The 24,956-nt window shown below is 39.2% G+C and overlaps 1 protein-coding gene across 3 annotated transcripts in view; it reads left to right on the top strand.

Annotated features, from left to right (window-relative positions):
- Npepps (aminopeptidase puromycin sensitive) overlaps positions 1-24,956 on the top strand; it is an 82,382-nt gene that overhangs the window by 15,552 nt on the left and 41,874 nt on the right. The window contains exons 3-5 of one of the 3 annotated variants that reach the window (XM_087573806.1): positions 373-511; positions 14,040-14,117; positions 23,074-23,195. In XM_087573806.1, the coding sequence (XP_087429932.1) occupies positions 23,121-23,195 (75 nt within the window). In that variant the 5' untranslated portion in view covers positions 373-511; positions 14,040-14,117; positions 23,074-23,120. Of the gene's footprint in view, positions 1-372; positions 512-14,039; positions 14,118-21,125; positions 21,185-23,073; positions 23,196-24,956 lie in introns of those variants that run through there. The other 2 variants (NM_080395.1, XM_087573807.1) reach the window with 2 other exon arrangements.

Below are 24,956 nucleotides of genomic sequence, written 5' to 3'. Positions count from 1 at the left end.
AGGAAGGTGAATCTCATATTTTGAGACAAACTGGTCTATATAGTCAGTTCCAGTTCCAGTTCAGCCAGGAGTACACAATGAGACCCTGGGTGGGGGTAAAAAATAGAAAAAGATTGATTTAGATATTAGGAGCCACTAAAGTTTGATGCTTTAAAGTAAAACCAACCAGAGAAGTATTTGAAGCCATGAAGTTGTTGCAATGTACGTTTTTAATAGGTTAAAAAAAGGTTTTCTTGTGGTATGTGTGCATTACTCCTGAGAGACCATTATACTCTAAGGCACTGTCTTTTACGCATAGTTAATTTAAAACAACTGAGATCTTACTCAGCAAAAACGGCTGAAAACTCTTTTTTTACTGTTCTGCACTTCAAGGGTTGGTGAAATACTAGCACTTAAGCCAGTGCAAGGAGTGTACCTCCCTACACAGGGCAGGGTTAGTGTTGTCATCAGCGTCTGCAAGGAAAATACGAAAAACTCAAAAATGCGAGTGCCTGAACTCAGGTCCTGACAGGTAACCAGTCTTTTAATTTATCATTAATAGACAGAGTAAAGCCTCGTAGAAAAGGATCATTGGAAAGTTTTATGCTGGCCTTTTCCTGAGTGCGTCCTTCAGATAAGCTGCTTGCAGCATTAGAGTGTGGGAAAGGACTCCCCTGGTGAAGTGTGACTATTCCAAGCTTTAGTGCAGAGTTCAGATTTACCAGCATCACTTTGGCTTATCTATATAAGCTTGACCCAAATTACGGTGTTCTTGAAATACAGTTGTGTATTTGAATATGTGTTTATGGAAGTGTGCATATATTTAATGTAATAAAAGGACATTGCCAAAATACATAATCAGAACAAGTTGTTAAACCTGACAAAGTAATGGTTCTTTACATGATTGTAAGTCCTTGTCTAACTTCTGTTAATATATGTTCTGTCATATAATCATGTATATAGATAAATAACACTAGTCACCTTTGAAGTCGACTTAATGTCATTATTTTGAAAATTCATCTGGCCCTTATGGTGGGAAGACTGAGAAGGGGAAAAGGCACTCTGCCAGCCTCCCAGCCTCATGACCTGTCAGAGCTCCTGAACCCATATGGTGGAAGGTGACATAATGTGTTGTGATATCCACCCCCCAGAAAATAATGCTTAGAAAAAGCAAATATTAATGGCTGGTGTGTAGTTCAGTGGTAGAATACTTGTGTAACAGGTGCAAGGCCCTGAATTTCATCTATACTGATATATATATATAGAAATATTCAGTCAGCTTCTTTTGTTAGATTTTTAGACTTTTGTGTGGAGAAGCTGGGCACAGGATGGACTACCAGGGATAGACTCCTCATGCACTCCACCACTGTCTTAACTACTTCATTTTTAGAGAGTTTTTATTTTGTTTCATTTTGCTTTTTGAGAAAGGGATGCACTATAGCCAAGGCTGGCCTTGAACACTTAACATTTAACAACCTCCAGCTTCATCATTTATTTATTTATTTATTTATTTATTTATTTATTTATTTATTTATTTATTTAGAGACTGGGCTTCTCTATAGTCCAGGCTGGCCTTAAACTCTGAGATCCACCTGCCTCTGCCTTCTGAGTGCTGGCATTAAAGGTGTGCACCATGCACCAGCACCACCTGTCTTTTTTTTTTTTTTCTTCATTTACTTTTTTGATTTATTATTTCTGAGTGTAGTGAGTTTGGAGAATAGCATGATGCTTATTTGTCCTGTTGTTCTCTTGAGGAATGGGTAATGTTATGTGTAACCTGACTCCTGCAGACTATATTGAAGAGCCAAATCCTGCTTTTTAAGTTAGATGGCTACCTTATTTCACTATTAGCATAGCTTTAGTTTTAGAGCTATGTTAGGTTAACAGCAGAACTGAGAAGAAAATACAGAGAGTCCTGAATAATCACTGTTCCTGCGCACTCAACAGCTTCCCCTAATGTCAGCATGCTGTACCGGAGTGGGATTGGTGGTTCCAGTTGATGAGTTTCCTCTGCAAGATTGTCATCTAACGTCTGTCTGTCTATGCTTCAGTCTTGGTGTTCTATGTGTGGGTTTTGACAGATGAATGATGACAAGCGTCCACCATTGTAGAACCACATGGAATGATTCCTACCCTAAAGCCATGTCTACTCTACCTGTCCATCCCCATCTATCTCCTGACAGCCTACTGTGCCTATAGGTTGTTTTATTTTTAATATTTTTAATTCTATGTATGTGTCTCTCTCTTCGTGCATATGATTATGAGTGCCCACAGTGGCCCAGGGGTGTGGGATCGGTAGATATCCTACGTTAAAGTAGTGTGGGCCACATGATGTGGTGTTGGGAATTGTTCTCTGGATAAGCAGTATGGTTGAGCTGTTATGGTGAGCCATCTCTCAAGCCCAGTGCCCACAGTTTGGCCTTTTCTAAAATGTCACAATTGGAATCATACAGTATACAGTTTTCCTCCCAAATGGCTCTTGTTACTGTAGAAGTATACACTGGAAATTTTCCATACCTTTTTGTAGTTTAATAACATGTTTCCTTTTAGCACTGAATAATATTCCAGCCTAAAGTGGTGGTACAGGCTCTTAATCCCAGTACTTGGAAGGCAGAGGTAGGTGAATTTCTGTGAGTTGTGCCAGTCTGGTCTACACAGCAAGGTCCAGCCAAGGCTGCATAGTGAGATCCTGTCTCAAACAAAAAATACCTGCTTTCTCCATACGCTACAATTTATTCACTTACTGGAATGTTTTGCTTGCTTCCAAATTTTGGCGGTTATGATTCAAACTGCTGTAAACATCCATGTCAGGTTTTTGTTTGAACTTAAAGTTCTTTTTTTTTTTTTTTAAAGATTTATTCATTTATTATATATAAGTACACTGTAGTTGTCTTCAGACACACCAGAAGAGGGCATCGGATCTCTTTACAGATGGTTGTGAGTCACCATGTGGTTGCTGGGAATTGAACTCAGGACCTCTGGAAGAGCAGTCAGTGCTCTTAACCACTGAGCCATCTCTCCAGCCCAATTTTCTTTTTTTCAAATGTTCTCACTGCATTGTTAAGGCTAGCCTTAAAATGAGGGTCCTCTTGCCTCAGACTCTCTAAGCCTCAGAATATTTCTTTTTTTTTTTTCGGAGCTGGGGACCGAACCCAGGGCCTTGCGCTTCCTAGGTAAGCGCTCTACCACTGAGCTAAATCCCCAGCCCAGAATATTTCATAGTAGTTATAACCAACACTGTGTTAAGCAGTTTATATAGAGTATAATGTACATTTAACTTCCTGGCGTTTTTGTGTATTTTGTTTGGTTTGTTTTTTTGAGATAGGGTCTCATTATGTAGCTCTGGCTGTCCTACAAGTTGCTCTGTACACCAGGCTGGACTCAGCTTACAGAGGTCAGCATGCCTCTGCCTCCCAAGTGTTGGGATTAAAGGTGTGCACCGCCATGTCCAGCTACATCATACATTTAATTTTTTCTTTTAATTTTTTTTAAAGATTTATTTATTATATATAAATACACTGTAGCTGTCTTCAGACACACCAGAAGAGGGCATCAGATCCCATTACAGATGGTTGTGAGCCACCATGTGGTTGCTGGGATTTGAACTCAGGACCTCTGGAAGAGCAGCCACTGCTCTTAACCACTGAGCCATCTCTCCAGCCCTCTTTTAATTTTTTTTTTCTTTTTTCTTTTTTTTTTTTTCGGAGCTGGGGACCGAACCCAGGGCCTTGCGCTTGCTAGGCAAGCGCTCTACCACTAAGCTAAATCCCCAACCCTTAATTTTTTTTTATGTATACAGCATTCTGCCTGCATGTACACCTGCATGCCAGAAGAGGGCACCAAATCTCATTACAGATGGTTGTGAGCCACCATGTGTTTGCTGGGAATTGAACTCAGGACTTAGGTAGAGCAGAGAATGCTCTTCACCTCTTCACCTCATCTCTCCAGCCCCATACATTTAATTTTTTTTTTTCCCCCTGTGCTAGGGACCGAACCCAGGGCCTTGCACTTGCTAGGCAAGCACTCTACCACTGAGCTAAATCCCCAACCCCTTACATTTAATTTTTAAACAGTTAAGAAGTACATAATGATATTTTTATCATTGAGGTACAGAAACCATGTGGAATAATAACTTTTGTTTGATCACATTTTCCTGTACCTATACACACAGGACCATGTGTGCTAGGTAGGCTTTGTGCCAAGCACTTAGCCTTATTCTTCCACGTTGAAGATTAGTTTTCCTGAGTGCTTGTGTAGCCTAGGTTAGCCTCTAACTCAGCTTCTCTTTAGCCTGTAGGGTGCTGGGTGTGTCGGCATGTATCATACCTAACTGACCTTTAAAACATTTTGCTAAAGTTTAAAGTAAGTTTGTAAGACAAACATTGTAGCTCATGTATACTCTTGACACTCAAGTTGCCAAGGCAGGAGGGTTGAGAATTTGAAGCCACTCTGGGCAACATAGAAGTAGTATGATCCTCTCTCAGAGAAATGAGAAAATAATATACAAACGTGTTTATACTTGCTATGTAGTTGTGTCTACTTAGATTTACTTTAAAGATTTATTTTTTGGTGACTGGAGAGATGGCTCATTCTTGAGAAATGGCTCTGTGGTTAAGAACACTTGTTCTGCAGAGGACAACTCATATGTTGGCTCACAACTGTCTATAACTCCAGTTCCAGAGGAGCCAATGCCCCCTCTTTTTTCTTTTTTACCTCTGTTGGCACAAGGCATACATCCAGGCAAAATAGTCATATACATAAATATCCATGTGTCTGTTTGTATGAAAGAATGAATGTACATATATAGGTATGTATTTATGTACATATATATGTATTTTTGTATATTACATGTACTAAAGAAATGACTCAGCTGTTAATAGCACTTTAAATCCCAGGCTCACAACTGGTGGTAACACTATGGAATCAAATGCCCTCTTCTAGATTCTTTAAGCCTCAAGCATAAAATAAGTTTTGTTTCACTTTGTTTTTAAAACAGACTTTCTCTGTGTAGCCCTGACTGTCCTAGAACTTGCTGTGTCTAGCCTGGATTTGCAGAAATCTCCCTCAGCCTTTTGAGTGCTGGGATTAAAGTTGTGAGCCATCATGCCCAGTTCAAACAAACAAACAAACAAGAGAAGGAGGGAAGAGAAGAAAAAGAAAAAGTATTCTGAGCCAGACTTGGTAACATATCTGTAGTCACAGTACTTGAGAGAAGAGCCACAGATAAGTCACCTTTAACTTTGACCAACCTAGGTAGGCTACATGAAATTTAGTTTCCAAAAACTTAAGAAACATTCTCAAACTGAAGACCTAGCTCACAGGCAGTACATCTATCTGATATGTAAAGTCTTATGTTTAACCTCAGTACCACAAAAAAGAAGGAAAAGAATCTTTTCTGGTCTGGAGCAGATCTCAGTGATAGGGCGATTACAAAGCACTCATGGGGGTCTGGGTTCTTCAGGATGACATGAACAGAAAGCATTTATAAGTATGTGCATGTGTGTATGTGCACACACAAGCGTGTATATAAAAGTGAAAGGATAAGTGTCAGCATCTGGCTCTTGCCTGAGTGAATGTAGTACATATGTATGTATGTACACCATATGGGTGTCTGATCCTCACAGAGGCCAGTAAAGGGTGTTGTTATAGGATATGAATAACCAGCATGTGAGTGCTAAGGACTGACTGAACCTGAGTCCTGGTTGAACAGCAAGTGCTCCTAGCTACTGAAACGTTTCTTAGGACCCCACAAGACTTATATGTGTGCATTTAAAATGGGAATGCAGGGGCTGGAGAGATGACTCAGCAGTTAAGATCACTGACTACTCTTCCGCCCTGAGTTCAACTCACATAACTGTATGATGACTCACAACCATCTGTAATGGGATCTGATGCCCTCTTCTGGTGTGTGTGAAGAGAGTAATAGTGTAGTCACATACATAACATGAACAATTCAAACAAACAAACAAATAAACAAACAAACCCCAAACAAACACAAAATGGGAATATAAGGTGTCTGTCCTTAGCTTAGTGGGAAGCACATAAATATCATAAATGTGAATTTGAATTGTAATTTTTTTTAAAGACTTTTTATTTAATGTATATGGATACACTGTAGCTATCTTCAGACACACAAGAAAAGGCTATCAGACTTTATTTCAGATGGTTGTGAGCCACCATGTGGTTGCTGGGAATTGAACTCAGGACCTCTGGAAGAGCAGTCAGTGCTTTTTGCTTTTTTTTTTTTTTTTTTTTTTTTTTTTTGGTTCTTTTTTTCGGAGCTGGGGACCGAACCCAGGGCCTTGCGCTTCCTAGGCAAGCGCTCTACCACTGAGTTAAATCCCCAACCCCGCAGTCAGTGCTCTTAACCACTGAACCATCTCTCCAGCCCCTGAATTGTAATGTTTGTTAGTTATAATTTACTGTTATATAATTTTTAAAGGCTTAATTTATTTTATATATATGAATGCTTTATCTGCATACACACCTGCATACCAGAGGAAGGCATCAGATCCCATTACAGATGTTTTTGAGCCACCATGTTGTTGCTGGGAATTGAACTCAGGACCTTGGGAACAGCAGCCAGTGCCCTTAACTGATAAGCCATCTCTCCAGCCCCTATATAATCTTTAGTAGTATTATGTGAAAGTAACTTTAGTACACATGCTTTCCTGCCAGCAATTCAGTTGAATTAGTAATGGTAGTTTTTTTTTTTTTAAAGATTTATTTATTTAATGTATATGAGTACACTGCTGCTGTCTTCAGACACACCAGAAGAGGGCATCAGATCCCATTACAGGTGGCTGTGAGCCACCATGTGGTTGCTGGGATTTGAACTCAGGACCTCTGGAAGAACAGTCAGTGCTCTTAACCACTGAGCCATCTCTCCAGCCCCCGTAAGGGTAGTTTTTTTTTTTTTTTTTTTTTTTTTTTTTGGTTCTTTTTTTCGGAACTGGGGACCGAACCCAGGGCCTTGCGCTTCCTAGGTAAGCGCTCTACCACTGAGCTAAATCCCCAGCCCCGTAAGGGTAGTTTTTATCAGGACAATTTAGGTGATGAACTCCATGGCACAATTGCTCATTTCTTTATGAGCTCTTTTTTTTTTTTTTTCTCGGAGCTGAGGACCGAACCCAGGACCTTGTGCTTGCTAGTCAAGCGCTCTACCACTGAGCTAAATCCCCAACCCCTATGAGCTCATTTCTTGTGTAAGTATTTGCCGCTGTGTTCAGAAATTCCCTGCTATTGTGCAAAAGAGAAAAGGAAGTTTTTCTTAGCATTCATGAGGTCCTGGGTGGGATCCCCAGCACTGAACAAAAACCAAACAAAACAGTCAAAAAAATCAAAATAACCAACCTCAAGAAAGCCTTAACATTTATTCTTTTTATCTTTTCATTTGAACCAGGGTTCACTGTGTAGCCTTGGAACTGGCTGTGTAGGTCAGGCTGGCATTGAATGCAAAGATCTTTGCATCTCTGCCTCCTGAGTGATGGGAGCAAATTTGTGGGCACATGCCTTTAATCCAAGCACCTGGGAACCAGAGGCTGGCAGATCTATGAGTTGAAGACTAGCCTGACTTATCTAATGAGTTCCAGGACAACCAGCCTCTCTGTAGAGACCCCTGCCTCCTGAAAAAGCGTGAACTCCCACTCCCTACACACACACACACCCAGCTAATCCTATTTATTTATTTATTTATTTATTTATTTATTTATTTATTTATTTATTTTTTCGAGACAGGGTTTCTCTGTGTAACAGCCCTGGCTGTCCCAGAACTTACTTTGTAGACCAGGCTGGCCTCTGCCTCCTGAATGCTGGGATTAAAGTTATGTGCTACCACACTAGGCTTATCTCAACATTCTTTCTTGGTAGTCATATTTTATTTGGGAAAATAAATGCTCTATATCATACTGCAAGACAGGAAACTGTAATCTCAAAAAGCATGGGTCTCCTTACCCCCAGAAAGCAAGCAAGCAATTCAGCAAAAGGGACACCAGCTGGGTGTCATCTAGACCAATTTTGCTCTGACACAGTCTACCTGTAGATAGTCCCATCGTGGAGAGTTCAGATCCCAAGATATTTGTGGTCCTTCTCTTCAGATATCGGTTACAAAACCTGAGTGATTTCTACCTGTGCTTTTCATCTCCCAACCACTCCACCTCCTCACATCCACCTCCTTACAGCCACCTCTTCAGTTTTGATGACTGTGTTTTAGCAGCTCACAGGTCTCAGGGAGTTGTTTCCTGGCTTATTATAAAGGATACAGGTGGCACCGTATGCAGTACCAGGCATGGTGGGGCAAGCCTGTGCTCCCAGCACTTAGGAGGCAGAGGCAGGTAGATCTCTGCGAATTTAAAGCCAATCTGGCTACATAGTAAGATAGATTCTTAAAACAAGCCAAAACAATATTGGGGAAAAGTTCATCCTTCTCTAGGAATTTCTCTGTCTGGAAGCTCTCTGAACTTTTACCTTTTGAGGTATTTATTTATTTATTTATTATTTATTTATTTATTTATTTATTTATTTATTTATTTATTTATAAAAAGACTTGCTTAGCTAATGCTAATGGAGTTGGTAAGGAAATCCAGGAAAGCCTGGCCAGATTCGTCTTGGTATCGCAATCTAGCATCCCTGCCTCCGGTGTACCAGACATGACATTGTGTGAAATTGTGGCAGCAGAGACAGACAGGGTTACCTTATGCCTAATTAGTTGAGACCTACTTTGTGGATGAAGTTATGAGCTAGGACCATTGGTAAAATCTCAAATACTGATAGGTTATTATATCCTAATAGGCAACAAGAAAACATGCAGAATAAAGTAGTATTAAAGGAGAGAGAGACATATACAGAGAGAGACAGAGACAGACAGGGAAGAAAAGGGATATCTACAATGAGGATACCTTTTTTTTTTTTTTTTTTTTTTTTTTTGATTTGGGTCTTATTTAGCCAAGGTTGGCTTTGAACTCACCATGTAGTGTTGCAGTATATTTGATCATACTGTGAACCCTGAGCTGTGTTATTTACTGAAAAAATCCTGTTTCTATTTCTCGTGTGGCTCAACCTTTAGCACACATCTTTAATCTCTCCTGCTCGAGTACAAAACACTCCCTTAGTACACACTAATCGCAAACAATGAAGGTAACGCTAGTTTGTAGAAGCAAACACATATGTTTGAAAGTGATATCTAATTGGGTAGCAGACAAAGTGACGAATCAGAGGAAGATTTGGCAGAATAGGATAAGCCCACTAGGAGAGGAAAAAGAAGTTACTTTATGAGAGCAGTGGAAAGAATGGGAAGAGGGAGGGAGGGAGGGAGAAGAGACAGTTTTATAGAGATAGATTAAAGAGAGAATAAGCTAGATATAGGTGAAGACAGAAATGAGCCAGAGGATGAGGAGCCAGATTAGAATAGATTGTCAGAGTTAGTTTGAGGCCAAGAAGAGCAAAAAGTCAGAGCGGCATGAGAAGCCAGATTGAGTCAGTTGCTATGGAGAATTTTGAGTCGGAACAACTGATTGACCAGCCAGCCAGAGTTCAGAAAGAATTAGAAAGGTTGTTCTTTTTTTTTTTCCCCTCTTTTTTTCGGAGCTGGGGACTGAAAGGTTGTTCTTATTCAGTAGTACGTCTCAGAGGCTGAAAACATTCTAGGCCTAGATAAGATTATATGGAAGACAGAAGCTCCCAGGACTAGGCCTAAGCTAGCAGACAGAGGCAGTAAGTCTAATATTGGAGAATAAAAAGTTACTTTTATGTGGCTGGAGAGATGGCCCAGCAATTAAGAGAGAGCACTGGCTGCAATTCCAGAGGTCCTGAATTAAATTCCCAGCCACCACATGGTGACTCACAACTATCTGTAATGGGATCTGATGCCCTCTTTGATGCTCTCTTCTGGTATGTTGGTGGTGGCGAACTTATACACATTAAATAGCTTGGGGAGTGGGGAGTCAAATGGCTCCTTAAAAAACACTACTTTTACAATGTAGTTGTGATTGACATTGAAATTCTGAACTGTATCTGCCTCCCAAGTCCTGGGACAGCCACTTACCACCATGCCCCATGTTAGTGTGTGTGTGTGGGGGGGGACCCAGGGCTTCATGCATATAAAAAGAAGCACCAGATCTACACACTCCCATCCCTGTGAAGAGTTGTTCTTAGAAGCCATAGAACAGCTCTTTAAAGAGGGAGTTACATCTGAAGACTCTACAGCCTTTACATAGTTGGAGGAAGAACTGCCAAGCAGACATGGGAACCCTAAGGTTGGTTCGAGAACGTTTGCATCAACATTAATTTTAGGTAACATTTTTTGTTGCCCCTCTAGAAAAGCTGAACCATGCCAGTGTAATGGTCGGTGGTGGTGGTTTGAGTTTGTATTTCCTTGATGACTACTAATGTTGAGTACCTTTTCATTTTTGCTTTGGCCATTTATGTTAGGGTTCCTGAACCTCAGTGCATCACAAGACTTTGATTTGGGGCTAAGGATGCTCTACTTACAGTCATTAAACATAAAAGGAGTGAAATAGCTCTAATAATTCAAGATATTCTAAGAGAATTCAAATACATGGCTACTTTCTTTTCAGAGAAAACTTTAGAGGGGATTTGGTGCCCTGGTAGTTATGAAGCCTGGTGTACTTACAGTTGGAAGTATGCACTGTGGGATGGAGTGGAGTCCCGGACCGTTGTAGTCTCACGCTCTATTCTTCAGTGTTTTACTAGCCTGCAGTTTGAAGTGTCTCTGTAGTTTATAAGAGCAAATTGGTTTTAGTAATCCTTGATCACAATAGCTCAGAGCTACAAGAATATCATTTCCTCTTAGAAAAGAACTTTGGCTGGGGAGGTGTCTTAGTAATTGCTACATAGTTGTGCGTTTGATTTCAGATCTACAGCGTTCACATAAAAGTGGACTTGGAGATCATTGGCCTGCCAACCTAGCCAGATCATGTGCTGCAGGTTCAATAAGAGACTGACACAAAACCTGAGTTGGAGACTGATCCAGGAAGACACCTAATGTTCCCCTTGGTCTCCAGTGCACATGTACACACAGACAAAAGAATATTGTTTTTTGTTTGATCGTTTGAGATACTATCTCACTGTCATTCTAGGCTGTCCCCAAACTCATCATGATCTTCCTGCCTTGGCCTCCCAAGTGCTAGGATTGCTGCTGTGGGCCACCACACCTGGTAGAGGGACATTTCTAGTCATTGAGGTGGTGACTGCCTTCCCTTCAGGTTATTTGAATAGTATTTTAGGGAATTACTTTACAACACATTTTTAGTTTTTGGTTTAGTAGAGAACAATTCTCTCTATACCAAATTTTGGATATCTGCTTAAATTTAGAAGAAATTTTATGATAGCAAAAAGCATCTTAGAAATAGATACAAGAAGACTACTGACTTCTAGTTTAGCCATGCAGTCTTCATCAAATCCTTAACTCTGTTTTTCATTTTCCATTTTCCTTATCTACAGTGAGGAAGCTTTACTCAGAGGATTGCTGAAACTCCTTCATAGTCCGAACTTAACTGTTTTTTGGCTTTGTAAAGGTTTTAGTTTTACACACACGTATGAACCATAGTGATAATACAGACATGTTTGTAATTCTGCTAGCCGACTTAAAGCACATAAGGGTGTGGCTCATGCCTGTAGGTACACCTAACCTGAAACTGCAGGAGTGCTGCCTCATGAAGTCATTCATTTTAAGAATGAATAAGGTACAACCTATGTTTCAGCTTTAGATTGTCCTCAGGCTTTGTGTGACCATCAACAGACCCAATCAACACTTCAAAGCTCCAAGAAGAAAGTACTCATTAGAAGTCATTGCCCATGTCCCCTCAATTCACCACTCATTTATTTAAAAAAAAAATTTTGTTAGAGACATTTTTTTCATGTAGTTTAGGCTGGCCTCAAACCTATAATAAATCCAGGGCTTGCCTTGAGCTTCTGATTCTACTTGTCTAACTTGGTTTATTTGGAAAGGGTGGTGGCATACACCCCGTAATGTATTTGTGGTGGTCAGAGACAGCTTTCAGGAATTGGTCCTCTCTTTCCACCATGTGGGTGTCTAGCTCAAGTTGTCAGGTATGGTGGTGTACCTTTACCCATGGAGCCGTCTGTAGCACAGCACCACACTGTTCATTGCTGAATAACAATTGATTTTGGACACTACCACATTTTATCTATTCATTAGTTATGGACAGTCAATGACAGAAGCCCTACATTGGAGCCATTATAATTGTGGTCATTTACATGTCTTTGTGTAGACAGAGAGAGCGGGAGAATGAAAACACTCATGGGAATGTGATTGCCCACCATAAATAAGGCAACTGTGTGTTTAACCTTTTGATGAAGTAATAAACTGTCTACTCGGTGTGCACCCTTACATATTCTTCCAGCAATGTACCTGCTCTTCAGTTCTCTAAGCCTCCCTAGATATGTCTGTAAGTTTGACTATAGTCATTATAATGGGTTTGAATTGGTAGTGTGTGTGTGTGTGTGTGTGTGTGTGTGTGTGTGAGAGAGAGAGAGAGAGAGAGAGAGAGAGAGAGAGAGAGATTTTTACATGCTTAAGGCCCCATCTATATGCCCATCATTTTTATTAGGGGTGAACTTGGGATGTGTTGGTTGGAACTGGCTTATGGCTTTTTTTTTTTTTTTTAAGATTTATTTATTTATTTTATGTACAGCATTCTGCCTGCATATGTGACTGCAGGCCAGAAGAGGGCACCAGATCTCATTACAGATGGTTGTGAGCCACCATGTGGTTGCTGGGAATTGAACTCAGGACCTCTGGAAGAGCAGTCAGTGCTCTTAACCACTGAGCCATCTCTCCAGCCCGGCTTATGGCTTATTAATGTGTTAAGTAAGCTTCCTTAAGCAGTACTAAAGTTAGCAGTTTCTTTTCACTTCTGGGTGGTAGAGGATAAATAATTGGAGTTCTAATATCTGTACAGGTTCTTATTTATTTTTGCAAAATATAAGAGCACAGAATCCAGAAAAGTGTGATTTCTTTCTTAGTTTACATTATCTACTTTGGGGAGAGAGGTGCAAGACTTCCATGATATTTCTAACAATGAACTCTTGACAATGTAGTAATCTTCTGAAGATTTGTGCTGCACAGATGCAGCATAGAAAGTAATATCGTTACGTAAGAATTAGAATGAACATTTCTGTAATTCTGGCAAAACTGTTAGAACTTTGGAAGCTGTGGCAAAATAATTCCTAGTTCCAGTACAGTCTTGCTATATAGCAAGACCCTATCTCAGAAAAAGATGAGGACAGTATAAATGAATAAATAAAAAAGAAAATATATCATTTGTAGTGACCCTATTTCCTTCATATCACCAAAGATGACAAATTTATAAAGAAATATAATTTTTAAAAATTGTGTGTTCTTGTGTTGGTTATAGAAAGTGTTGTGGAGTTGGTACATCTACATGGGTTCTGAGAATTCTGAACTAATATTACCAGACTTGTGCGGCAAGTGCCTTTACCTATAGACCATCTCAGCAGCCCACATTATTATTATTTATTTAATGCTTTATTTATATTTTCTGTGCATTGCTGTTTTGTTTGCATGTATGGCTGTGTGAGGGGGTCAAATCCCCTGGAACTGGTGTTATAAGACAGTTGTGGGGGTTGGGGATTTAGCTCAGTGGTAGAGCGCTTGCCTAGCAAGCGCAAGGCCCTGGGTTCGGTCCCCAGCTCCGAAAAAAAGGAAAAAAAAGAAAAAAAAAAAAGACAGTTGTGAACTGCCATGTGGGTGCTGGGAATTGAACCCATGACCTCTGAAAGAGCATCTGGTGCTTTTAACCACTGAGCCATCTCTCCAGCCCCATGTGTAATTATTTTTTAAGGATCTTGTTTTACTCATTATTGAAACTTGATTTATTAAATGGAGAATGTTACATTTTCCACAGGTCAGATCAGCCTGGGCAGTAGAGCCAGGTCTGTCTCACAAACGAGAACAGTCATTCATTTTAGACGTTGTTAGAGCTCTTAACTGCAGCACTGGGGATTTGTTCCTTTCAGCACTCAGATTTGTGAAATAATTTTTCTCTTCTTCTTTCCAGAAATCCATGCGACAGGATTTAACTATCAGAATGAAGATGAGAAAGTCACCTTGTCTTTTCCTAGTACTCTCCAAACAGGTAAGAAGCGTATCTTTTGTGAAATCCTATGAGAGAGAATACATTTTACTGTTCCAAAGGAATCAGCTCATTTCTTCCACTGTTATTGCTTACAGATTAAAATGTTAAGAGCTTTTCTTCCCCCTTAAACATTCTGAATTTTGAGAATAAAAGTTTCAAATTTTTTTGTCTTTTGTGTTTTACTTAAACAGAAAACTATGAAAAACTAAAGATTGTTTGCTATATAATAAGATGTATAGCCTTCAGTTTCTGTTTGTTAAAAATACATTTCAGGAGCTCCCTCCATCTGATGCTGATTGAAATCTCTAAGGAGAATGTTTCACATAGCATTTTAGTGTACAACCAGAACAAGAGAAATTTTACTAGTGAGAGCACAGAAAGGAAGATTTGTTAGTATGATGTTACTATTACTTGACATAAAAGTACAAAGAATATAGAAGAAATTATCCCCAAATCAATTAGGAAAGCTCTAGAAATTTGATAAATAAGTAGATGAAGGAAAAGGAGAGATCATACAGAAAAAGTATAAATAACTTAAATGTATTTAGTTTCCTAGTAATCAGAGATATCAAAATAAGTTACTATAATACTAAACCAGTTTTTTCTTGTCATGTAAACTGAAGTTTAATGCGGACTGAGAGATGGCTCAGTGGTTAAGAGTACTTGTCACTCTTCCACAGGACTAAGTTTGGTTCCTGCCCTCTGATTCCTCTCTCTTTTCCTCTTCCACTCCCTGCTCTTCCCAGCCCTCACAAATAGAAATCTTTTTTTTTTTTTCCCCCCCGGAGCTGAGGACCGAACCCAGGGCCTTGCGCTTGCTAGGCAAGTGCTCTACCACTGAGCTAAATCCCCAACCCCAGAAATAAATCTTAAATGAAAAAGATTCTTGATAATAAACAAATGTCTCTGTATACTACTTAGAGATAAATCCATGTAAATACTTTGAAAACCAGCTTGTCCAACAAAAAACAGAAAAGAAAAGGAAGAAAAAACCAGCTGTCACTGTTATGAATATATGAAGATACTCTAAGAAAAAGTCATAACAAAAGTATTTTATACCTAAAAGAGTATTTATCAAGACATTTCATGTGTTGGTGAAAGAATTAGAATTAATATATTTGTCCAACACTGAGATTCATTTTGACACATTAGTATAGCAAAGTGTATTTAACAATAAGTTTATAAATTCTTTTTAACATAATAAAGTACTAATTATAACACACTTAAAAAGTATATGCGTGCACATATTCAAGTTGATGGATCATATGTTTAAAATAGTACAGGGCTGGGTGGTGTTTTGTGTACAGTTTTATTTCCAGCACTCAGGAGGCAGAGGCAGGCAGAGCTCTTAGTTAAAGGCTGGTCTATTGAGTGAGTTCCAGGACAGCCAGGGTTACACAGAGAAACCCTATCTCAAAAAGATAAAAAAAATTTTTTTTAAGTGAATAAATTTAAATAACTCTTTGAGTTAAACACAGGAGCTTTTAGTTTATAAAATATTTCTTTGGAGAGAGATTGATTGAGAAAATATTAAAAAAAAAATTGCATCCCAAAGCAGATTTTAGTGCCTTAGGAATAAAGTGAAGCTTTAAGAGAATTTCTGTTGGGATGGGATGGAGGCTGGCACATGCCGTCAAAGTTTAGGAATCAGATTAGCACTAGACTTGTTTTATTTTTTGAAACAAGGTGTCATGTAGCCCCGATTGGCCTCAAACACTCTGACCAAGGGTAGCCTTAGACTTCTGTTCCTCCTGCCTCCTCCATCTCAAGTGCTGGGGTTACAGGCCAGCAGGCAGCTCTGATAGGGTGCTTGGAGTCAGACTTAAGGCTTTGTACATGATAGACAAGCATCCCTACCCTCTACTAGACTTTCCTTAGGAACAATGGAAACTATAATAAATGATTGTTTAAAATACTAGGTGACTCTAATTTTCAACTTGGAATTCTGTATTTAGTCAAACCATGAATTTGTGTGAGAGTATAGCTGTCTGTAATTCCAGTTCTAGGGTATCATATGTTCTTTATGGCTTTCAGGGGCACCAGGCACACATGGAATATACATATACACAGGCAAGAGAAATATCTATGTACGTAAATGAACATTTTAAAAGGTGAATACAGTTATATAAGCAAGTGTTTAGAAATGAGAGTTAAAACCATTGGCTGCTGGGTGCTTTTGGAGAGTTAAGGGCACACTGGCTAGGTTTATAGATAAGCCTGGGGCTATTGTATCAGTTTAAAACTACGAACTGTTAGTTGATAAAACTAGAGTAATTTTAGGCTAGGCCTTGATGGCACAGGCCTTAAATCCCAGCACTGGGTGTTGAGGGGGTGAACAGCAAAGGTAGTAGGACCTGTTTGAGTTTGACGTCATTGTGGCCGACATAGTGAGCTCCTGGATAGCCAGGACTACATAGAGATCTTGTTCAAAACAACAAAATCAAAACAAGTAATTTTATGTGTATGAGTGTTTTGTCTACATGTATGTCTGAGCACTAAATATGTGCCTGCTGCCAGTGGAAGCCAGAAGAGATAGACCGATTCCCTGGAACTGGATTTGCAGGTGGTTGTGTGCCATGTGAGGGCTGGAAATCAAAACTGGGTCACTTGGAAGAGCTGCCAGTGATACTAACCACTGAGCCATCACCCCAGCCCTCATTCGGGGACTATATTCTCTGTTGCTACTGTGACGTTAGAAATCAATACCACAGCTTGGCATTGTGCACAGCTTTAATCCCAGTACTCAGGAGGCAGAGGCAGGGGGATCTCTGAGTTGGAGGCCAACATAGAGAAACCATGTTTCAAAAACAACAACAAAACACACACACAAAACCAATAACAACAACAACCTCTCTCCCCAAAAATAGCACAAAAATTTCTTTTTCACATATTTAAAATAATTGAGTCAAAACTTGTTAGGAAAGTTAAGTTGGCAGAATACTTTTCAGAATGTGTAAGGCATAGTATAGCCCCAGTACTGAAAATCAGCCGGGAAGAAAACAGTTAGAAACGGCCAGACATAATGGCATGGATTTGTTTGTTTTTTCTTTTTTTTTTTTTTTTTTTTTCTTTTTTTTCCCCGGAGCTGGGGACCGAACCCAGGGCCTTGGGCTTGCTAGGCAAGCGCTCTACCACTGAGCTAAATCCCCAATCCCTATGGCATGGATTTGTAATCCTGGCTATTTAAGATGTTGGAATGAGATAATTATTTGAGCCAGGGAGTTTAAGACCAGGTTGGTTAATCTAGTAAGATTCCATCTAAAATAAGCGGCAAAAGCAAATAAAACATTTAGAACTGGAAAAGAAATTTGCCATATATGAAAACATGGGATATAAGTAAAACACTATACAAGCAGCATATTTAGTTAAAAAGACCGAAAATTCACCAACTTAACATCAAGCACAAGTAAACAAAAAGGATGTGGATGTAGCTAGTGTTCAAACTTTCTGTCCTGCCCAAGGATTTGGGTTTAGTCCCCATTGCCACTAACAGGGAAGAAGAAAAGAAGTGTAAGAAAACAAAGGTTTGCTATGTACAAGAAGCCTGACAAGGGCTGGAGACATGGCTCAGTGGCTAGGAACACTGGGTGTTCTTCCAAAGGACTCAGGTTCAATTCCCAGCACTTGTATGACTGTCTAGCAACTCCAGTTCCAGGCAGTGTACAAGCAAGCAGAACACTAGCGTGCATTAAATAAAATATTAAAAAAAAAATGGTAGAGCGCTTAAGGCCCTGGGTTCAGTCCTCAGCTCCGGGGCGGGGGGTGGGGGGGGAAATCCTGACAACCTGAGTTTGGTCTCCAAGACCACTTGGCAGAAAGATTTTTCTACATACATACACACACACACACACACACACACACACACACACACACACACACACACACAGTGTAAGAACAGTTGAGTAAAAATGAAGGGTCATAAATATTAAAACAGGGGCTAAGGAGATGATCAGGTTGCTTCCACACAGTCCTAATATTCCAAGTTGGAGCCACAGAACTCGGATAAAAAGGCAGATGGGGGGTTGGGGATTTAGCTCAGTGGTAGAGCGCTTAAGGCCCTGGGTTCGGTCCACAGCTCCGAGGGAAAAAAAAGGCAGATGGATGGACCGAGATGGGAGGATGGCTCTGAAGCTTACCAGCCAGTTATATTGTTGTGCCGTGAGGATCAGCCTATCCTGGGCAGCATATACATAATACAACAGTTCAGAACTAGACAGAGCAAACAAGCCTGTGTCTCTGCTACACAACCATGCTTTTTGGTTTGCTTCTTTGTTCACAGTATTAGGGACTGAACCCAGGGCATCATACGTGGGACTCCAACTTGATATGTAAGCCAGGCAGGTTTTGAACTTGTCTCTGCCTTCAAATGCTGGGGTTCTGGGGTATGCTATTTTCTCCTGCTCAAGTTTGTTGTATGTTTGCTTTATTGTTTTCTTTTGTGTGAGGCAGAGTCTATGTAGCTCTGGCTGGGCTAGAACATGGTAAATAGCACACCATGTTGGCCTCAAACACATATATCCCCGTGCCTCTCCCTCCTGAGTCCTGGGATTAAATTTGTGGCCAATATGCCCAACCTTAGCCCAGAATTGAGTCCCTATCCCCAACAACTTGGAGTTGAACATAAAACTTACACATGTTGGACACATGCCTTCATCACTGAGCCACATTTTCACACCCCAAAGCCCTGATTTATTTACTTTGATACAGTCTTGCTTAGTTTTAAGATTCATATGCTGTCTGATGAAATCTTGCCTTGTCCTCCTCAGTTTGCCCCTCAAGAGTGACCAGTTTCTTATGCCTCTAGAGACTGCCATAGTTTTGTAGTCATTTATATATCCTGAAACTTTTTTAAAAATAATGTTATGTATATGGGTGTTTTCTCTTTATGATTTTCTGTGCCTGGTGCCTGAAGAGGCCAGAAGGCTCGGATCTTCTGTAACTGGAGTTACACACAGTTGTGAGCTGCCGTGTGAGTGCTGGGACTCAAATCCCAGCCCTTTTGAAGAGGAGCCTGTACTCTTAATGCCGAGCCATCTCTCTAGCTCCATACTATATTATTCTTTTATTCCTGAGACAAGGTTTCTCTGTGTAGCCCTGGCTGCCCTGGAACTCACTCTGCAGACCAGGCTGACCTTGATTGAACTCACAAAGATCTGCTTTCTTCTGCCTCCCGAATGCTGGAATAAAGGCATATGAGCTACCACCACTAGGTTAGGCTGCATCATTTTTAATAAATGTTAAAAGCCATTTCAAATAATACCAGAGAAATTACATATATGTAATATACTATAAATTAGAATAGTGTTTTTTATCTGCTTCATATTTTATTGGAAATTGAGTTTAAACATATAATACCTAATTTAATTTTTGTTTTTTTTTAAGTTAATAGAACAATTCTTTTTTTAAAAAAATGTATTTGACGTTTGTGTGTGTCTCTGTGATGTGTGTGTAGAGCCTATAGAGATCAGAAAGCTGGTGCTGGAGGGACAGGTGCTTGTGAACCTCGTGTGACTTCAGGGAGCCAAGCTTGAGTTCTCGATGAGTGGCCAGTGCTCTTAACTACTGATCATCTTCCCAGCTATAGTAAATCCCACAAGTGTGACTGTATTAAATTATGAATATTGGGCCAACATGATACCCCAGTGAGTAAATGGCATTAGCCATAGAAACCTGGTGACCTGAATCCAATCCCTAGAACCTATGTAGAGGTAGAAGGAGAAAACTGACCCCATTTAAAAGAGAAAGAAAAAAACTCCAATAAAAATAAAACACCCTATTTAGAAGGTCTCTACCCACTAATAGTAACAACACAATTTTAATTTTTAAATTATGAATATCTGTGATAATGTTTATTGGAAAATCTTGACTTCCATATTATACCAAAGATTTCAGGATCAGTCAGTCATTTTTGTTTTAAATAAAGGCCTTGCCTCACATCTGTGAATTTGGAAGAGATAAAAACAACTAAATTTGGGGGTTGGGGATTTAGCTCAGTGGTACAGCGCTTGCAGGCCCAGCTCCGAAAAAAAAAAACAAAACAAAAAAGAAAAAAACAAACAAACAACTAAATCTGAAGAAAAAGTTCTCTACTCTGATTTTTATCAGTTCATAGAACTGGTCTTGAGTGAAGATGGAGTAAATTCTGAATGAACATAATCTTAGGACGTACGTCTTCAGTAGCCTTTGTGTTTGTCTCTTCAAACTTAACAGTGTACCAGTTATCAGCCAAGTAAAGCATCTCTGATACTGGCATCATTCTGAAATAGTGATTAATATCCCATAATCATTGTAAGGGGTGAAAGCTTAAGAACAGAAACACATTGTTTATAGCATTTTCCTTTTATAGAAATTGATTTTTAGTTTTATAGCTTTTAGTAAGCTTATTAAATTACTTCAAGATATGTAGGTTTTGCAGTTATAATTTCCTAAACTTTCAACATTTATGTTTTTGATAGATGTTGTGATTATCTTAGTTGTTTAATTTTAATCATTATTTTATAGTTTGTTTCTTGCTTTGCTCTTTGTTCTTGTTGTTTTTGGAGAGAAGGTCTCATTTACAGCTCTTGCTGACCTAGAAGTCTCAACCATGGAGACAGGCTGGCCTCAAACTCAGAGAGATCTGCCTAGTGCTGGGATTAAAGGTGTGAGCCGCTAAACTGGCTTTATGTTTTAAAAGGTTTACCATCCAAATATAAGTAGGTTGGTTATTGATATTAAGTATCTAATTGAGGAAACAATGTAGTTCCTTATGAATAGGTGTAAAATTAAAGATCAACTGCCTGTTGGTTCATCATGATATTTGATAAATGAAATTTGCCAAAAAGTCCTTTTTTGTCTAGTCACCTTAAAATTCCATTAATAGTAATGTTTTGTGATTAGTATTGTGTAATGTGAAACTAATTTAATAATGATTTTAAAAAATCTTTAACTTGTGTTTTGTTTGAATTTCAGGTAATTATCCTTTCCAATACTTTGTATTTTGTTTAGTAAACCACTCTTTGGAAGTGGTCACTGTCAGTATCTTGTTATGGTTTGATGGCCTTGGAGATTTAAAACCAAGTAAAAGTGTAAGCAGCCTTTCTTATTTAGTTATGAGTTTTAAGTCCACTTTTGTTACGAATAGGAGAAATTGAAAGTAGACTTACTATGAATATGAGTTAGAATAGAAAACACCGTGACAGGGAAAGCATGCTGCCAGTTTCACCAATAATTTTAAAAATTATTGTGTTTTCTTCGCAAAGCCTTAATAATGTAAATACATTATCTGCTTTAAAAAGCAGTAAATTCCTCTAGAAAATAGAGAGTAAAACACTTAGTTATTTTCTTACATTTTTGCATTAGTTATTAATTCTTTGTGTCCATCTTTAATAATTCTTATAGAGTCTCATAACTATATTGTTACTTATTGTCCTACTAATCTGTAATTCTTGTTAAAAGAAAAAGTAGTCCCTGGAGTTTGGGATATGGCTCAGTGGCAGAGAACCTTTTTAGCATTATTCATGATGCCCTGGGTTCATCTTAGCACACACACACACCAGAAAATATTCAATGTCCCTTGAGATATCACAGACCAGATGTCTGGTTTTAAAACTATTCAGATGAGCTTTAGTTAAACCATCAGTGTTGTTCGCAGCATGATTATTTATGCAACACTATTTTAGTGCTTACTTTGCTAAAGGAGTCTAAAATTCTGTCTTAACTGTCAGAATCACTTAGTGACACATGAGAAAATAAGTTTAGCCACACGGCAGACACACGTGTTTTTAAGTAGAAGCCTGTTATATAGACTTCTACTTGTGTGACTTTGAACCTTTCCGAAGAGCTAATTCAGTGTCAGGCATGAAATTTGACTTTAAGGCCATAGAAAAATTTAATGTCAAAGGAGAAAAAAAATCAACATTGAATCAATGTCAGACATCATTACTTTTAGCATTTCATTGACAGTTTGAAATATCAGGATATGATAGTCTGGTCTGATTGGCTAATCATTTTCCTCCTGTCTTTAGACTCACACACTCTAGATCTTGTTATAAGTAAACACACGGACAGATCAAGTCCAAAGTCAACATTTTTTCCAAGTACTTTATGTGTTGTGACTTGATCTGTAGGACGTACAGTGGACTATTTTGCCATGCATCTGAGTTCAGCTGCTGAATACTAGATATAGAATTGTCTTCATTCTGTTACTAAAAATAGTACTACTTTTTTTTTTTTTTAAGCAAAAAGTCACACATATGGGCAAAACTGGTTTTGCTTTTAAAACAATAGGGTGCGTATTTAGGTTACGTTTGTGCTTAGCTTAGTAACTTCTCTCTAGTGCTCACACTCAGATGATTGAGTGAGCCTTCTATCTTAGTTGATCAAATATAATTGCTCTTCCCTATAATTCCTTACAAGAATATGCAATCATTGTTCTATCTAGATCAAACAAATATTGTCCTTAGTGGTAGAGTAATTGGCTACATTTTGTGTGCTAACGTTATCTTAAAAAGGCTAAAGACGTGATGTAATTGACCGAGAACAAGTTGTAGGTGAAAGTGTTCTTGCTGCTTACTAGTTTAAGGACTTTCACTTAACATTTTTTCCCTTGATTTTCTCTTGTACAAAAGGGGACAATTCTTTCAACTTTATAAACTATTCATAAACATTTTTAGAAGTCCCATGCACAGAAACACGGACATTTAATGTTTTCTTTCCTATTCTTCATATATTGTGGTAATTTGAGAGTTAGTGAAATTACTTTCTAAGCAGTCCCCCTAGATAAAACTTAGGATTAGTTTGCCATTCATATCAGTCAGAAGAGTAGTCTCTCCAGTGCCGAAAGGAGTATTTGAGAAAGGAAACGAATGCTTTGAACATTTGTAATAGCTTATTGAATATAAGTCTTGAGGGCATATTTTGGTACCTATGTTATTAAAATGTCAATAAAAAGATCTGTATTCATCTTCAATCACAGGTACAGGAACCTTAAAGATAGATTTTGTTGGAGAACTGAACGACAAAATGAAAGGTTTCTACAGAAGTAGATATACCACCCCCGCCGGCGAGGTGCGCTATGCTGCTGTAACACAGTTTGAGGTATGTATGGCTGTCACTAATGCTATTCTTGGCATTTTATTTTCTTTTATTTTTTTTCAACACAGGTCTAGATTGCCCTGGCTGTCCTAGAACAAGCTTTATAGCCCAGACTGTCCTCAAACTCAGAGATCTACTTGCCTCTGTCTTCTGAGGGCTGGCATTAAAGGAGTGTGCCACCACACCTGGCCCTGGAATTTGTATTTTTTTTTTTAAAGATTTATTTATTTATTTTATATGAACACACTGTCGCTGTCTTCAGACACACCAGAAGAGGGCATCAGATCCCATTACAGATGGTTGTGAGCCACCATGTGGTTGCTGGGAATTGAACTCAGGACCTCTGGAAGAGCAGTCAGTGCTCTTAACCACTGAGCCATCTCTCCAGCCCCTGGAATTTGTATTTTATATCAGGATTATTTCTACCAATATAAAGAAGATAAGTAGGGCTGGGGAGATGTGGGTAACTGTTTGACAGACTATTCTGCTCTTAGAGAGTTTGGTGATTTCTAGCACCCACGTTGAGCAGCTGAATAAACAACTCTAGCTACAGAGGTTCTGACACTCTGTCCTTTCTCTGAGGGCATTTGCTCAAACCTGCATCCGTGTACACATACACTTAGTAATCGTGAGAAGAGACTTTCAGGAAGAACAGGAGGGAATGAGGGCTATAGGTTGGAGAGTGCTCGTATATTCATGTCTATGTACAGACCAAGGTAAGGAAATTTAGTATCAGATTTGCTCTTGTTCTTGTTTTAGGCCACATAGTGAATCTGCGAGCTTCCAGGGCTGCACAGTGCTACCCTACCAAAAAGAAACCAGAACCAAAATATACATCTACATTTATATGTGCACGTTTCTTTGCAATTATCCTGCAATCTTACCTACAGTACATCTCCACTTTTTTTCTTTTTAAATTGACTTTTCAGGGTGTTTTTAAATAGTCAAATGCACTAATCTGGTTCATTTCAACTCCTTCACTGCAAACCAGAGGGCAGGGCTTGTTTAATCGTTGCTGCCTTCTACTTATCTGTGATGACCAGGCTGTAAAGAAAGGTACCTGCTGCAGCAAACCTTGAACTCCACATAATCCTTGTTCTTGATCTTGGTGGGTTTGGCGTCCTCCCACTGGGCTATGAACAGAAAGTCTTTGATTTCCTTAATCTTTCAAGGCATGGGGCTAGATGCTGGCTACTGCACTGGCTTCAGATTGTCTTTGATTTTGCTTTCTTTCCTACTTACCAAAAACCTTACACCTTTGGGGTTTTTTGAGATATGATCTCTCTATGTAACTTTGGCTGTCCTGAAACTCATGATATGAAACCAGGCTGATCTGAGACTCACAGAGATGGACTTGCCTCTGCCTCCCGAGTGCTGTGATGTCCCAAGGTGTATGCCACAGTGTCCAACTGGTTTTGTTGTGTTTTGTTTTTGTTTTTTTTTTTTCTTTTTTCTCGGAGCTGGGGACCGAACCCAGGGCCTTGCGCTTGCTAGGCAAGCACTCTACCACTGAGCTAAATCCCCAACCCTGTGTTTTTAAAATATTATGAAATTTGTTCTTTGACAGTTACGCATGCGCGTGCGCACGTGCGCGCGCGCACACACACACATACACACACACTCACTCACACACACACAGCATATTTCTCTCTCTTTTATCTCCCTTCCACACACAACCCAGATATCTTTCTCACATTGTTGCCTTTTTGTTTTATTTGGTGACTCAGATTTTGTATATGTATATGATTTTAAACTTGTTTTTTA

Source organism: Rattus norvegicus, chromosome 10 (assembly GCF_021556685.1).
Source record: "Rattus norvegicus strain SHRSP/BbbUtx chromosome 10, alternate assembly SHRSP_T2T, whole genome shotgun sequence".
In the NCBI taxonomy this organism is placed as follows: Eukaryota; Metazoa; Chordata; class Mammalia; order Rodentia; family Muridae; genus Rattus; species Rattus norvegicus.
Note: the sequence above shows the minus strand (reverse complement) of the source record. Positions and strands in the feature narration are given on the sequence as shown.